Source organism: Procambarus clarkii, chromosome 23, assembly GCF_040958095.1.
Source record: "Procambarus clarkii isolate CNS0578487 chromosome 23, FALCON_Pclarkii_2.0, whole genome shotgun sequence".
NCBI classification, from domain to species: domain Eukaryota; kingdom Metazoa; phylum Arthropoda; class Malacostraca; order Decapoda; family Cambaridae; genus Procambarus; species Procambarus clarkii.
This window is the reverse complement of record NC_091172.1, coordinates 43,652,638-43,670,728: the sequence shown is the minus strand read 5'-3', so window position 1 is coordinate 43,670,728 and position 18,091 is coordinate 43,652,638. Positions and strand designations below refer to the sequence as shown.

The 18,091-nt window shown below is 46.8% G+C and overlaps 1 protein-coding gene across 1 annotated transcript in view; it reads left to right on the top strand.

Annotated features, from left to right (window-relative positions):
- Nucleotides 1–18,091, top strand: part of LOC138367840 (uncharacterized) — a 455,100-nt gene that overhangs the window by 295,541 nt on the left and 141,468 nt on the right. The window contains exon 4 of the mRNA XM_069329821.1: nucleotides 5,913–6,021. Within this exon, the coding sequence (XP_069185922.1) occupies nucleotides 5,913–6,021 (109 nt within the window). The remainder of the gene's footprint in view (nucleotides 1–5,912; nucleotides 6,022–18,091) is intronic.

Sequence of the window (18,091 nt, the reverse complement as noted above, 5' to 3'; positions counted from 1 at the left end):
CCGACGGCAACTCGGATGGTAATCTTGGGCATAGCATTTCACCAAATCACCTCATTCTTTGGGGCACACGTGAGGAACACAAATGCGAACAAGCCTGAATGGTCCCCAGGACTATATGCGAATGAAAACTCATTCATTCGCATATAGTCCTGGGGACCATTCAGGCTTGTTCGCATATATATATATATATATATATATATATATATATATATATATATATATATATATATATATATATATATATATATATATAGCAGCAGAGTTCCGTGCTGCGTTTCACTTACGAGATGGAAAAGGATGGGAAGCTGCCCTTTCTAGATGTAACAGTCATGGAAAAGGGCGGAGGTTTCCACACTGCAGTCTACACTAAGGAAACGAACATAGGAATGTGCCTAAATGCCAACAGCGACTGCCCTGACAGGTACAAGAGGAGTGTTGTTAACGCATATGTCGACCGTGCTCTCAGCCACAGCTCAGAATGGAAGCAAGTCGACGAAGAACTCTGTAGGGTAAGGCAGGTCCTAGTCAATAACGGCTTCTCCAATGGTTTCATCGAAGACTTCATAAGAAGGAAAGTGAAAAGCCATGCAACCTCTGAAGAGACAACTAACACAACACCTATACCCCCTATTAGACTATTTTACAGGAACTTCTTTTCCACAGCTCATAAAACGGAGGAAAGGGTCCTGAAAGATATTGTTAATAGAAACGTTATCCCTACAGACAAAAATCAGAGGATACAACTAACGATTTACTATAAAACCAGAAAAACGGCCAGCCTACTCATGAGAAACTCTCCAGACACAAAACAGAACGCTTTAAAAGAGACTAACGTCGTCTATGCCTTCAAATGCCCACTTGGGGACTGTAAGCTCCAAAAAACCCAGTATATAGGCAAGACAACAACATCTCTTTCTAGGCGTTTAACGATGCATAAGCAACAGGGCACCATTAAGGAACATATAATCTCTTCCCACAACCAAACCATCGCCAGAGAAATCCTAGTAAACAACACAGAAATCATCGATAGATACAGCGATAGCAGGCGGCTTGACGTTTGCGAGGCACTACACATCAAGAAGTCAACACCAGCAATCAACAGCCAATTATTGCACAACTATATTCTACCCACCTCAAGACTCCGATCCAATATAGAAGCATCAAGAAATATGGACCAATAGGCTTTCTACAAACACTTCTATTCAATACCCATTGTTTGTGTTCTGTCTTGTGTTGATACTTTTAATACCCTATTAATATCCCCTCTTGTTCTGTCTTGTGTTAATGCCACATCACCCCTCCCACCTCACTCAAATGTAGATATAAAATCGGAGATACGTAAGTTCTAATCAGTTGTGTATTTGTGAACTAAAGTCTTTGAAAATGTAATAAGTTTTACGAAACGCACCCGTGTCGCGTCAGACTAGAAATAAAAATGAATTTTGGAGAATTGATTTTTGATTTACCTCCAACAGTGAAGCGTAATGTACGAAAGATTGAGAAAATTCGTGTTAGAATTATTAATCTTACTTTTTCGGTCATATTTAATAATATATGTCTACAGGAAAGACTGCTACCAAAATATACTAATATATATATATATATATATATATATATATATATATATATATATATATATATATATATATATATATATATATATATATATATATATATATATATATATATATATATATATATATAACTGAAAACTCACACCCCAAAAGTGACTCGAACCCATACTGCCAGGAGCAACGCAACTGGTATGTACAGGGACGCCTTAATCCGCTTGACCATCACGACCGGACATAAGGAAGTGATAGCCGAAGCTATTTGAACCACTTCCCCGCCGGCACTCGGATGGTAATCTTGGGCATAGCATTTTATCAAATCACCTCATTCTTTGGGGCACACGTGAGGAACACAAATTCAGTTGTATATAGTCCTGGGGACCATTCAGGCTTGTTTGCATATATATTTATATATATATATATATATATATATATATATATATATATATATATATATATATATATATATTCGGTTTATTAAATATGACCGAAAAAGTAAGATTAATAATTCTAACACGAATTTTCTCAATCTTTCTTACGTTTCTTTTCACTGTTGATGGTAATTCAAAAATCAATTCTCCAAAATTCATTTTTATTTCTAGTCTGACGCGACACTTGAGCGCGTTTCGTAAAACTTATTACATTTTCAAAGACTTTAGTTACACACACACACAACTGAACTATAACTGAATAGAGCTTAAACATCTTCGATTTTTCATACCTGCATTTGGGTGAGGTGATATGTTACAACAGTTTTAGATGAGGTGAAAACAAACTTTCAACTCAAGACAGAACACGAAATAATGGGTATTCAAGGTAGGAATGGAAGTAATTGCAGAGGGCCTATTGGCCCATATCTCTTGATGCTTCTATATTGGAGCGGAGTCTTGTAGAGGGTAGAATATAGTTGTGCATTAATTGGCTGTTGATTGCTGGTGTTGACTTCTTGATGTGTAGTGCCTCGCAGATGTCAAGCCGCCTGCTATCGCTGTATCTATCGATGATTTCTGTGTTGTTTGCTAAGATTTCTCTGGTGATGGTTTGGTTGTGGGAAGAGATTATATGTTCCTTAATGGAGCTCTGTTGCTTATGCATCGTTAAACGCCTGGAAAGAGATGTTGTTGTCTTGCCTATATTCTGAGTTTTTTGAGGCTTACAGTCCCCAAGAGGGCATTTGAAGGCATAGACGACGCTTTTAAAGCGTTCTGCTTTGTGTCTGGAGAGTTTCTCATGAGTAGGCTGGCCTTTTTTTTGGTTTTATAGTAAATCGTCAGTTGTATCTTCCGATTTTTGTCTGTAGGGATAACGTTTCTATTAACAATATCTTTCAGGACCCTTTCCTTCGTTTTATGATCTGTGGAAAAGAAGTTCCTATAAAATAATCTAATAGGGGGTACAGGTGTTGTGTTAGTTGTCTCTTCAGAGGTTGCATGGCGTTTCACTTTCCTTCTTACGATGTCTTCAACGAAACCATTGGAGAAGCCGTTGTTGACTAGGACCTGCCTTACCCTACAGAGTTCTTCATCGACTTGCTTCCATCCTGAGCTGTGGCTGAGAGCACGGTCGACATAAGCGTTAACAACACTCCTCTTGTACCTGTCTGGGCAGTTGCTGTTGGCATTTAGGCACATTCCTATGTTCGTTTCCTTAGTGTAGACTGCAGTGTGGAAACCTCCGCTCTTTTCCATGACTGTTACATCTAGAAAGAGCAGCTTCCCATCCTTTTCCATCTCGTAAGTGAAACGCAGCACGGAACTCTGCTCAAATGCCTCCTTCAGCTCCTGCAGATGTCTGACATCAGGTACCTGTGTAAAAATGTCGTCAACATACCTGCAGTATATGGCCGGTTTCAAGTTCATTTCGACTAAGACCTTTTGTTCGATGGTACCGATGTATAAGTTCGCAAACAGGACACCTAGGGGAGAACCCATGGCGATCCCATCTACTTGCTTATACATGTGCCCATAGGAAGGAGGAGGAGGAGGAAGGAGGAGTAGGTAAGGTAGAAAGGAGGAGGCCGAGAAGGAGGAGGAGGAGGATGCGGAGGAGGTCGAGAAGGAGGAGGAGGTCGAGTTGGAAGGAGGAAGAATTCCAGGAAGAAGGACTAGGTCGAGGAGGAAGAAGAATGAGGCCTAGGAGGTAGGAGGTCGAGGCAGAGGGTGTAAATTGTATAAATAAGTGTAATACATTCCAAAGTAATTCACTTCTTTTCTTCACCTTAAAATTACGAAAATGGGTTTTGGAGAACTCCTATTTCAGCTAAGCCCTGATACTAAGAAAATAGTTAAGAGGGAAAAGCCCTAAAGAAGCCCTAAACCAGAAAATAGTAAATACAGAATATGTGGTCATATTCACTGAGACATGTTTGAAAGAAAACCTGCTGCCAGTATACACCAATATTATATATATATATATATATATATATATATATATATATATATATATATATATATATATATATATATATATATATATATATATATATATATATATATATATATATATATATAAAGTTCAGGTGATAAGATATCCACATAAAGGTGTAGTGTTGTTCTATATAGACTCTTTTCATTAGATGTTCTGTTGACCTGTTTCTTAAGGTATTATATATATCACCTTGCATATAAAGCATATAAGGGACATGGCTATAGATTATCGCCTCCTGACTGTCTTGATAACTTTAAATACTGACCCAACATTAGCTGCGTCCAACCATCTCATAGAACTCCAGTGTGTAGGTGTGATATTAAACCTCAATATTACTCGCCTGATAATTTAACATTTGCAATATCAAATGAGTATATACTTAAAGTGCATCCACAAGAGTTAGAAAATAAAACAATACAAATAAATACAGAACAGGGAAATGTTTTCAAGAGTTTCTCCTAATAAATAATAGGGTGTCAAGTGTTAATCTATATAAATAAATAAGACTGGAAATATTCGTTTGTTCAAAATCGCTAATCTCCGAAAGTTCTTCACTGATTGCTTTGAAATTCTGACACAACGTTGCATTCAAATAAACGCGTGTTTTTATGTATCTACTAAATACATGCCTCACCGATGACAGGAAAAAACATTCGTTTTTTTTAAACAGCGCCATCTGTTGGACGTAAGAGAAACACACACTATAATCTCCAAAAATTCTTCACTGATTGCTTTGAAATTTTGACACAACATTCCATTCATATAAGCACGTGTTTTTATATATCTACTAAATAGATGCCACACCTTTGATTGGGAAAAACATGCTTTTCTTTAAAAAGAGCGCCATCTGTTACACGTAATATCAACAGACGCTATACTAAATATGTTACGATTACATTTCAATGTTTCTGATTGCATTGATAAATTTAGTTTTCATAGATTTTGAATTATTTTTATTTGTATTTAAATATTTTGTGTGACATTGCATTGGAATTAAGCTGTGTTGTTTACCATACCGTTCATTTCATGAGTATAGTTTTTTTTTTTTTTTTAATTTTTTCATTGTTTTTCGTTTTGTTTTTAACTGTTTTTCTTATATTTCAGTGATGAGGAACATTAGTTCATTTGATGTTCCCAATTTTCTGAAGGGAACGAGGGGACAGGAAAATGGTGAAAGGTAGGGAGGATAAGGGGACAGGGGAGTGGAGGATGGTAGGAAGGACGAGGGGGACGGGAGAGGGGGGAATAGTATGGAGGACATGGGAGAGGAAAGTGGGGGATGGTGAGGGAAAACAAAGGGACGGGGAAGGGGGAGAATGATGGGGCGGACGATGGGATGGGAGGAATGGAGAATAGTGTTTAGGAAGAGGGAATAGGTGTGGGGGTATGGTTGGGAGGACGAGGGGATGGGGTAGTGGGAGATGGTGGGGAGGCCGCAGGGACGGTCGTGTGGGGGGTTGTAGGGAGGATAAGGGACGGGGAGGGGGAATGGTAGGGAGGACGAGGGGAGGGGAGACGGGGAATCGGTGTGAAAACGATGAAACGGGGATGATGGGGAGGACTGGGGGACAGGGGAATGATGATGTGGTTCAGCAACGCACATGTGTTGCTAAGCCACATCAACGCGTGGCCGGGTATAGCTAGAAATCTATAAACATTACGAGCAGTTTAACATATCAAAGCAATTGATTTGCTCATTAATTTCATATATGCTTTAAAATTACAATGTCTTGTGACAATATATAAATATTATACATAACCATAACCTAACGAATATAACCATAACCTCAGAGAAATATATATTGAGATATTTCGTGTTTTTACCTTTCATATAAGATAATTTTGGTCAATTACTTATAGGTATAATAATAACTACGAAGCATCTCTGAAAGGTGATATTCTTCTCTTGGTCAGATTAGAGTCTATACGAATTATAGAGGGCCCGTGATCACTGCTGACTACGTGGCTCAGATGGTCCCAAAGGACCGCCGTCAACACGTCCGAGTGATGGACATTGCCGCAGGTACAGTACAGTTTGTCTTCAACATAATGATCAATTACCTAAATGCTAAAATAATTAATCTTAAACTTTCCTTATATTATGAAAAATAGGACATGGGTCTTAGCTATGGCTGAGACCCAACGAAGTCCCTGTAATCTATAGACTATGTCCAGGTAATGTTCAATCTCGTTCAAACATTCCTATGTACCTTGTATCCATAAATGTGTTTGTAACACTGCTGACTGGGTGAATCGTTATGCATTACCAATTTATAATCTATTGAATGTGGACAAAATATGCTAAGAATAATTTTGGAAAATATATAAGTATTTGAATAATGTTTGAGTAGTAAACATGATGTTCCACAATGCGTCATGTTTAGTAACATAGAACATTATATTTAGGTTACAGGGCAACGTGCACCACGAAGCTGTTTATTGTTGATAATAATAATGATGTTAACTTACGAATGAATGAATGATTGTAAATGTTTCTAACAATTTCAGTGGTCATATGCTTTTTTTTTCATTATGGCATTCGTTTTTGTTGCAATATAAATTTATATAGATGTTTATACATATATAAATATTATTTTATACCAGAAAATTGTATTTTTAAAAGAGAAATATGTTAATGTTTTATATTCGAATGATTTGACATTTCCAACGTTTATGACACGAAGGAAATGTTTGAAATTATATGGAGAGTGAGAGAACGATGCCTCTTCCTCCTCGAGGGATAGGCCAGTTGACTCACTGGTCAGGCGAGGCCAGTTGACCCACTGGTCAGGGTAGGCCAGTTGGCTCCCTGGTCATTGTAGGCCAGTTAGCTTCTCAGGTACCCTGACCAGCGGGTCAACTGGCCTACCCTGACTTGTGAGCCAACTGGCCTACCCTGACCAGTGAGCCAACTGGCCTACCCTGACCAGTGAGCCAACTGGCCTACCCTGACCAGTGAGCCAACTGGCCTACTCTGACAAGTGAGCCAAATGACCCATCCTGACCAGTGAGCCAACTGGCACAACCTGACCAGTGAGCCAACTGGCACAACCTGACCAGTGAGCCAACTGACCCATCCTGACCAGTGAGCCAACTGGCCCACCCTGACCAGTGAGCCAACTGACCCATCCTCACCAGTGAGCCAACTGGCCTACTCTGACAAGTGAACCAACTGGCTCATCCTGACCAGTGAGCCAACTGACCGATCCTGACCAGTGAGCCAACTGGCCTACCCTGACCAGTGAGCCAACTGGCCTACCCTGACCAGTGAGCCAACTGGCACAACCTGACCAGTGAGCCAACTTGCACAACCTGACCAGTGAGCCAACTGGCCCACCCTGACCAGCGGGCCTACTGGCCTAATATGACCAGTGAGCCAACTGGCCTACCCTGTCCAGCGATCCAACTGGCCTACCATGATCAGTAAGCCAACTGCCCGAACTTGACAAGTGAACCAACTTGCCTACCCAGCCCAGCTGGCCAACCGGCCTACCCTTACCAGTGAGCCAACTGGCCTACCCTGCCCAGCGAGCCAACTGGCCTACCCTTACCAGTGAGCCAACTGGCCAACCCTGACCAGCGAGCCAACTGGCCTACGCTTACCAGTGAGCCACCTGGCCTACCCTGACCAGCGAGCCAACTGGCCTACCCTGATCAGTAAGCCAACTGGCCAACCCTGACCAGTGAGCCAACTGACCTACCTTGACCAGTGAGCTAACTGGCCTTCCCTGACCAGCGAGTCAACTGACCTACCCTGATCAGTAAGCCAACTGGCCAACCCTGACCAGTGAGCCAACTGGCCTACCCTGACCAGCGAGCCAACTGGCCTACCCTGATCAGTAAGCCAACTGGCCTACCCTGACCAGTGACCCAACTGGCCAACCCTGACCAGTTAGCCACCTAGCTTACCCTGACCACCAGACCAATTGGCCTACCCTAACAAGTGAGCCAACTGGCCTACTGTGACCAGTGAGCCATCTGGCCTACCCTGACCAGCGAGCCATCTGGCCTACACTGAGCAGGGAGCCATCTGGCCCACCCTGACCAGTGAGCCAACTGGCCTACCCTGACCAGCAGGTAAACTGGCTCACCCTGACCAGGGAGCCAACTGGCCTACCCTCACCAGTGAGCCAACTGGCCCACCATGACCAGCGAGGCATTTGGCCTACCTTGACCAGCGACCTAACTGGCCTAACCTGACCTGGGAGCCAACTGGCATACCCTGACCAGTGAGCCAACTGGCCTACCCTGATCAGTGAGCCAACTGGCCTACCCTGACCAGCGAGCCAGCGGGTTTATCCTGACCAGTGAGCCAACTAGCTTACTGTGGCCAGTGACCTAACTGACCAACCCTGACCAGCGGATCAGCTGGCTTATTCTGACCAGTGAGCTAACAGGCCTATCTTGACCTGCGAGCAAACTGGCCTACCCGGACCAGTAAGTCAACTGGCCTACCCTTACCAGTGAGACAACAGGCCTACCCGGATTAGCGAGCCAACTGGCTAACCCTGACCAGTAAGCCAACTGGCCTATCCTGACCAATTAGCCAACTAGCTTACCCTGACCAGCGACCCAACTGGCCTACCTTGACCAGCGAGCCAACTGGGCTAACCTGACCAGTGAGGTAACTGGCCTACCTTGACCAGTGAGCCAACTGGCCTACCCTGACCAGCAGGCCAAAAGTCCTACCCTGACCAATGAGCCAACTGGCCTACTCTGACCAATGAGCTAGCTGGCCTACTCTGACTAGTGAGCCAACTGGCCTACTCTGACCAGCGAGCTAACTGGCCTAAACTGACCAGTGAGCCAACTGGCCTACCCTGACCAGCGGGTCAACTGGCCTACTCTGAACAGTGAGCCAACTGGCCAACCCTGAAAAGTGAGCCAACTGGCCTACCCTGACCAGTGAGCCAACTGATTTACCTTGACCAGTGAGCCAACTGGCCTATATGACCAGTGAGCCAACTGGCCTACCCTGACCAGAAAGCCAACTGGCTTACTCTGACCAGTGAGCCAACTGGCCCACCCGGTCCAGTGAGCCAACAGGCCTACCTTGACCAGCGGGTAAACTGGCCTACCTTGTCCAGTGAGTCAACTGGCCTACCCTGACGAATGAGCCAACAGGCCTACTTTAACTAGTGAGCCAACTGACCTACTATGACCAGTTAGCCAACTGGCCTACTCTGACCCGCGAGTTAACTGACCTACGCTGACCAGTGAGCCAACTGGCCTACCCCAACCAGGGAACCAACTGGCCTACCCTGACCAGTGAGCCAACTAGCCTTCCCTGACCAGTGAACCAACTGTCCTACCCTGACCAGTGAGCCAACTGGCCTACCATGAAAAGCGAACCAACTGGCCTACCCTGACCAGGGAGCCAACTGGCCTACCCTGACCAGGGGGCCAACTGGCCTACCCTGACCAGGGAGCCAACTGGCCTACCCTGACCAGGGGGCCAACTGGCCTACCCTGACCAGTGAGCCAACTGGCCTACCCTGACCAGGGAGCCAACTGGCCTACCCTGACCAGGGAGCCAACTGGCCTACCCTGACCAGGGGGCCAACTGGCCTACCCTGACCAGTGAGCCAACTGGCCTACCCTGACCAGGGGGCCAACTGGCCTACCCTGACCAGGGAGCCAACTGGCCTACCCTGACCAGGGGGCCAACTGGCCTACCCTGACCAGTGAGCCAACTGGCCTACCCTGACCAGTGAGACAGCTGGACTACCATGAAAAGCGAGCCAACTGGCCTAACCTGACCCGTGAGTCAACTGGCCTAACATGACCATTGAGCCAACTGGCCTACCCTGACCAGTGAGCCAACTGGCCTACCTTGACCAGTGAGCCAAGTGGCCTACCCTGACCAGCGAGCCAGCGGGCCAACCTTGACCAGTGAGCCAACTGGCCTACCTTGACCAGTGAGCCAACTGGCCTACCCTGACAAGTGGGTCAACTGGCCTACACTGACCAGGGAGCCAGCTGTCCTACCCTGACCAGCGGGTCAACTGACCTACCTTGACCAGCGAACCAACTGACCTACCTCGACCAGAGAGCCAACTGGCCTACCCTGACAAGTGAGCCCACTGGCCGACCCTAACCTGAGCCAACTGGCCTACAATGACCAACGGGTAAACTGGCCTACCCTGACCAGTGAGCCAACTGGCCTACCCTGACCAGTGAGCCAACTGGCCTACCCTGACCAGTGAGCCAACTGGCCTACCCTGACCAGTGAGCCAACTGGCCTAACATGACCATTGAGCCAACTGGCCTACCCTGATCAGTGAGCCAACTGGCCTACCTAAACCAATGCGCCAACTGGCCTACCCAGACCAGCGAGCTAACTGGCCTACCTTGACCAGTAAGCCAACTGGCCTACCCAGCCTAACTGGCCAACTGGCCTACCCTGACCAGTGCATAAACTGGCCTACCCTGACCAGTGAGCCAACTGACCTACGATGACCAGCGAGCCAACTGGCCTACCCTGTCCAGCGAGCCAACTGGCCTACCATGATCAGTAAGCCAACTGGCCGAACTTAACAAGTGAACCAACTTGCCTACCCAGCCCAGCTGGCCAACCGGCCTACCCTTACCAGTGAGCCAACTGGCCTACCATGACCAGCGAGCCAACTGGCCTACCCTGATCAGTAAGCCAACTGGCCAACCCTGACCAGTGAGCCAACTGACCTACCCTGACCAGTGACCCAACTGGCCAACCCTGACCAGTTAGCCACCTGGCTTACCCTGACCAGCAGACCAATTGGCCTACCCTAACCAGTGAGGCAACTGGCCTACTGTGACCAGTGAGCTATCTGGCCTACCCTGACCAGCGAGCCATCTGGCCTACACTGAGCAGGGAGCCAACGGGCACAACCTGACCAGTGAGCCAACTGGCCTACCCTGACCAGCAGGTAAACTGGCTCACCCTCACCAGTGAGCCAACTGGCCCACCATGACCAGCGAGGCATTTGGCCTACCCTCACCAGTGAGCCAACTGGCCTACATTGACCAGCGACCCAACTGGCCTAACCTGACCTGGGAGCCAACTGGCATACCCTGACCAATGAGCCAACTGGCCTACCCTGATCAGTGAGCCAACTGGCCTACCCTGACCAGCGAGCCAACTGGCCTACCCTGACCAGCGAGCCAGCGGGTTTATCCTGACCAGTGAGCCAACTAGCTTACTGTGGCCAGTGACCTAACTGGCCAACCCTGACCAGCGGATCAGCTGGCTTATTCTGACCAGTGAGCTAACAGGCCTATCTTGGCCTGCGAGCAAACTGGCCTACCCGGACCAGTAAGCCAACTGGCCTACCCTGACCAGTGAGACAACTGGCCTACCCGGATTAGCGAGCCAACTGGGCTAACCTGACCAGTGAGGTAACTGGCCTACCTTGACCAGTGAGCCAACTGGCCTACCCTGACCAGTGAGGTAACTGGCCTACCTTGATCAGCGAGCCAACTGGGCTAACCTGACCAGTGAGGTAACTGGCCTACCCTGACCAGCAGGCCAAAAGTCCTACCCTGACCAATGAGCCAACTGGCCTACTTTGACCAGTGAGCCAACTGGCCTACCCTGACCAGCAGGCCAAAAGTCCTACCCTGACCAGTGAGCCAACTGGCCTACTCTGACCAATGAGCTAGCTGGCCTACTCTGACTAGTGAGCCAACTGGCCTACCCTGACCTGCGAGCTAACTGGCCTACCCTGACCAGTGAGCCAACTGGCCTACCCTGACCAGTGGGTCAACTGGCCTACCCTGACCAGCGGGTCAACTGGCCTACTCTGAACAGTGAGCCAACTGGCCAACCCTGAAAAGTGAGCCAACTGGTATACCCTGACCAGTGAGCCAACTGGTTTACCTTGACCAGTGAGCCAACTGGCCTATATGACCAGTGAGCCAACTGGCCTACCCTGACCAGAAAGCCAACTGGCCTACTCTGACCAGTGAGCCAACTGGCCCACCCGGTCCACTGAGCCAACAGGCCTACTTTGACCAGCGGGTAAACTGGCCTACCTTGACCAGTGAGTCAACTGGCCTACCCTGACGAATGAGCCAACAGGCCTACTTTAACTAGTGAGCCAACTGACCTACTATGACCAGTTAGCCAACTGGCCTACTCTGACCCGCTAGCTAACTGACCTACCCTGACCAGTGAGCCAACTAGCCTTCCCTGACCAGTGAACCAACTGTCCTACCCTGACCAGTGAGCCAACTGGCCTACCATGAAAAGCGAACCAACTGGCCTACTCTGACCAGGGAGCCAACTGGCCTACTCTGACCAGGGAGCCAACTGGCCTACTCTGACCAGGGAGCCAACTGGCCTACCCTGTCCAGGGAGCCAACTGGCCTACCCTGACCAGTGAGCCAACTGGCCTACCCTGACCAGTGAGCCTACTGGCCTACCCTGACCAGTGAGCCAACTAACCCACCCTGACCAGTGAGCCAACTGGCCTACCCTGACCAGTGAGCCAACTGGCCTACCCTGACCAGTGAGCCAACTGGCCTACCCTGACCAGTGAGCCAACTGGCCTACCCTGACCAGTGAGCCAACTGGCCTACCCGGGCCAGTGAGCCAACTGGCTTACGCTGACCCGCGAGCTATCTGGCCTGGTTGATACCTGGTTGATACCTGGTTGATGGGGTTCTGGGAGTTCTTCTACTCCCCAAGCCCGGCCCGAGGCCAGGCTCGACTTGTGAGAGTTTGGTCCACCAGGCTGTTGCTTGGAGCGGCCCGCAGGCCCACATACCCACCACAGCCCGGTTGGTCCGGCACTCCTTGGAGGAATAAATCTAGTTTCCTCTTGAAAATGTCCACTGTTGTTCCGGCAATATTTCTTATGCTTGCTGGGAGGACGTTGAACAACCGCGGACCTCTGATGTTTATACAGTGTTCTCTGATTGTGCCTATGGCACCTCTGCTCTTCATTGGTTCTATTCTACATTTTCTTCCATGTCGTTCACTCCAGTACGTTGTTATTTTACTGTGTAGATTTGGTACTTGACCCTCCAGTATCTTCCAGGTGTATATTATTTGATATCTCTCTCGTCTTCTTTCTAGTGAGTACATTTGGAGGGCTTTGAGATGATCCCAATAATTTAGGTGCTTTATTGCGTCTATGCGTGCCGTATATGTTCTCTGTATTCCCTCTATTTCAGCAATCTCTCCTGCTTTGAAGGGGGAAGTGAGTACTGAGCAGTACTCAAGACGGGACAACACAAGTGCCTTGAAGGCCTACTGTGACAAATGAGCCAACTGGCCTTCTCTGACCCGTGAGCCAACTGGGCTACCCTGACCAGTGAGCCAACTGGCCTACCCTGACCATTGAGCCAACTGGCCTTCCGTGACCAGTGAGCCAACTGGCCTACCCTGCCCAGCTGGCCAACTGGCCTACCCTGACCAGTGAGCCAACTGGCCTACCCTGACCAGTGAGCCAACAAGCCTATCTTGACCAGTGAGGCAACAGACTTACTCTGACCAGCGGATCAACTGGCCTACCCTGACCAGTGAGCCAACTGGCCTACCCTGACCAGCGGGCCAACTAGCCTACCCTGACCAGCGAGCCGACTAACCTACCCTGACAAATGAGCTAACTGGCCTAATCTGACCAGTGAGCCAACTGGCCTACTCTGACCAGCGAGCTTACAGGCCTACCCTGACCAGTGAGCCAACTTGCCTACCCTGACCAGTAAGCCAACTGGCCAACCCTGACCAGTAAGCCAACTAGCCTACCCTGACCAGCGAGCCAACTAGCCTACCCTGACCAGTGAGCCACCTGGCTTACTGTTACGCCCACTGTGGGTCGCAACCGGGTTCTTTGATTGTATAATCAAAATGATAGCATCCGATCCCAAGTCGGTAGTACGCTTTCAAGAAAGTGGCTATGTAGTGCATAAAAAAAATGAGGGGATGAACAAAATTTGTTGTTCCTCTCATCAATGTATTAAATATCTTTCCACCACCGTTAGGTATATATATGTACACCGTCACCATATATAATATATAAAGAACAGATAGGCTATTACTACACCTATGTACGATCCTTTTGCTCAGGATATCAAACGTGTTCACGTGCAGAGTTCATCAATCCCCAGTATTTCTTCACTGTCCAGTAACGTATCCAATCTTACTGGGAAGAACACCGGCGAGTTCACCTGTACGTGGGCCAGCCCACTGAGAGTGTCACGAGGTGCCTGTACCCCCACGACCGCTCTCCAGCTACTCGCTGGCAGAGTACCTCACCCTCACGCTGAGCGGGGTCACAAACCAATAGAGGGGTAGCGATCCCCTGGCAACAGTCTCTAGTGACCAGCTAGCAGCTCTACTTAACAGGCACCTCCCTGGCGTCAGTCTCTCCCCTAAGCCAGTCCCAAAGGTACGCCGATGCTTTTCAACACTTAAGCACTTGCAGCTACCACACTGCTTCATCGGCGGCGGCTTACTTGGTCGTTTCTAGGACCCTGTAGGGAGACTGTGGGTCCTAGATGTCACCTCTGTGCATACAAAAACGTCATCAATGACCTAGCTGATACTGGCGAAACTAGGAATACCACTACCCACTGGGGAGTTGACATTGTGCTCTGTAGCACACACTAGGTGGCGCTGATCTTGATGCGTCACCTCACCAGAGGTCACTCACAACGACCCCTCTGGCTGACCAAGGCAGGAATCTTTAGCCATTTGCAAGTTTTAGATAGCCACCACCAGAGAGCATTGTTCATATTATGTACGATTCCCGGGGAGTTCGAGTGCGGACTCGTAGATGGCGGTGGAACTGCCACTCTACCCCATGACAAGGGTAATGAGTCCATAACAGCTACCCTGACTAGTGAGTCAACAGACCTACCCTGACCAGTGAGCCAACTGGCCTACCATGGCCAGTGACCCAACTGGCCTACCCTGACCAACGAGCCAACTGGCCTACCCTGACCAGTGAGCCAACTGGCCTACCCTGACCAGCGAGCAAACTGGCCTACCCTGACCAGTGAGCCAACTGGCCTACCCTGACCAACGAGCCAACTGGCCTACCCTGACCAGTGAGCCAACTGGCCTACCCTGACCAGCGAGCCAACCACTCACTGCCCACAATCAATTTGTCACACCCATAACCTCCTTCACACATTCCATAAACTACTTCCGGTGCCAGCACATTTGAGAGCGAGTGTATTACTAACGACGATGATGTGAAGAAGTGTAGAACTAACGACGACATCAGCAGTTGGACCAGGTGCGTCAGCCAATCAGTTGTGTTTATAGACAGAGGCCTAGCCATGTCATTGGTCAACAAGTGATTACGTCACGAAATCTTGGAGATATGTGAAGTGCCACAGGGCGGCATCTGGACTTAGACTTAGGTTAGGTTAGGTTAGGTTAGGTTAGGTGTTATTTTATAGAGGAAACCACTGTGAGACGGACCTCATTTGCACCCCTGGAGTGTGTGGTGGACTGACATATGCTAGTAAAATATGTAACTATTAATTATACATATATACAAGAAGGTACTTTGTGTTTAGGAAAGTACAGAGCACTGATGTTTTTACATTCTTGTAAAGCCACTAACACGCATTGCTTTAATCTAAAAGATAAATTTAAGTAGGTAATTTCTAACAAAATTTAAAAATGTTAACAGGTACATTTTAAGAAAATTTGAAGAAAATTAGTAGGAACATTGAAATAAAATCTGAGGATTATCAACAGGTACATTGAAGAATAATTCCAGAATTTTTCAAGGTACATTGTAGTAAAATTTGCGTTGAACATAACAACATGATATAAGATGATGGCAGTGATTACACCGGCCACAATGGTACCGTGCGTATTTAAAGCACTAAGGAGGAAATTAGGTACTTTTGGGTTTTACTTTTAAATTAGGAGTAGGTTGGACACCTTTTTAATTCATTGCGGAGTTCCATAGTCTACGTCTCTTAATTTTGATAGTGTTTACACAGATTTAGTTTGACTCTGGGGATATCAAAGATATATTTATTTCTAATGTGGTGTTTATGGGTTCTATTACATCTGTCCAGGAAGAGTTTCAGAACAGGATTTGCATCTAGGAACAAGGTTTTGTACACATAAATGGCACAATAGAATGTACATGCAGTGAGTTTATGTTTAGCATATTTAGGGATTTAAACAGTGGGGCTGAGTGTTGTCTGAAAGCAGAGTTTGTTATTGTTCTGATAGCAGATTTTTGCTGGGTGATGAAAGGCTGGAAGTAGTTTGCAGTGGTTGAACCCCCATGCATAGATACCATATGTAAGATAGGGACAGATTAGCACGTAATATAACGAGAGGAGAGCAGAGTTTCGAACACAATATCTGATTTTAGTGTAAATACCATATAACCGTCTTTGAGACTTTTTGGTTATGTATTGTATGTGGGTGTTGAAATTGAGTCTTTTGTCTAAGTACAGGCTAAGGAACTTTCCGTCATTTTTATTGCTGATGTTAACATTGTCTATCTGAAGCTGAATTGCATTTGTTGATTTGCTTCCAAATAAATGTAGTAGGTATTTTCTGTGTTTAGTGTGAATTTGTGGGTTGACATCAATAAGTAGACTTTTTTTTATTTGTTAAAATTCGTTGGACTACTGGTAAGAATCAGTGTCACGTGTGGAGTCTTAGAGCAAGTGATTGCCAATGAAGTAGTGATTCATCATTAGTGCCACAATTCCTGTGAAGTTTGTCCCAAGAGCTGTGTGTGGGACTTATTGAGGTGATCTTCGTATTAGGTCGCATTATGGATGTCAAGTGACAAGTAAGGTAATCTCGTCCAGGGGGGGACAAGTGTGTACCCTGGGTACCCACGCACGTCTCACTCTGAGTGCATGGGGTACCCAGTGGGTGTAACTGTACCCACGTGCGTACGGACTGTCATTAGTGTGTCTGTGCAAAAGCTAGAGATTTGGACGGTTGTGTCAGAGTGATAGACCGGCTCCCATGAGGCAATACCTGGTTGATGGGGTTCTGGGAATTCTTCTATTCCCCAAGCCCGGTCCGAGGCCAGGCTTGACTTGTGAGAGTTTGGTCCACTAGGCTGTTGCTTGGAACGGCCCGCAGGCACACATACCCACCACAGCCCGGTGGGTCCGGCACTTCTAGGAGGAATAAATCTAGTTTCCTCTTGAAAATATCCACGGTTGTTCCGGCAATATTTCTTATGCTTGCTGGGAGGGTGCTGAACAACCGCGGACCTCTGATGTTTATACAGTGTTCTCTGATTGTGCCTATGGCACCCTTGCTCTTCACTGGTTCTGTTCTGCATTTTCTTCCATTTCGTTCACTCCAGTACGTTGTTATTTTACTGTGTAGATTTGGTACTTGGCCCTCCAGTATCTTCCAGGTGTATATTATTTGATATCTCTCTCGTCTTCTTTCTAGTGAGTACATTTGGAGGGCTTTGAGATGATCCCAATAATTTAGGTGCTTTATCGCGTCTATGCGTGCCGTATATGTTTTCTGTATTCCCTCTATTTCAGCAATCTCTCCTGCTCTGAAGGGGGAAGTGAGTACTAAGCAGTACTCAAGACGGGACAACACAAGTGACTTGAAGAGTACAACCATTGTGATGGGATCCCTGGATATGAAAGTTCTCGTAATCCATCCTATCATTTTTCTGGCTGTCGCAATATTGGCTTGGTTATGCTCCCTAAACGTTAGGTCGTCAGACATTATTATTCCTAAATCCTTTACATGCTGTTTTCCTACTATGGGCCCATTTGATTGTGTTTTATACCCTGTATTATGTTTAAAGGTCCTCATTTTTACCGTACATGAGTACCTGGAATTTATCACTGTTAAACATCATGTTATTTTCTGATGCCCAGTCGAAAACTTTATTAATATCAGCTTAAAGTTTTCAATGTCTTCAGCCGAGATAATTTTCATACTGATTTTTGTGTCATCTGCAAAGGATGATACGAAGCTGTGACTTGTATTTTTGTCTATATCTGATATGAGAATAAGGAAAAGCAGCGGTGCAAGGACTGTACCCTGAGGTACAGAGCTTTTAACTGTACTTGGACTAGATTTTATATGGTTGACCGTTACTCGCTGAGTCCTGTTTGACAGAAAACTGAGTATCCAGCGTCCT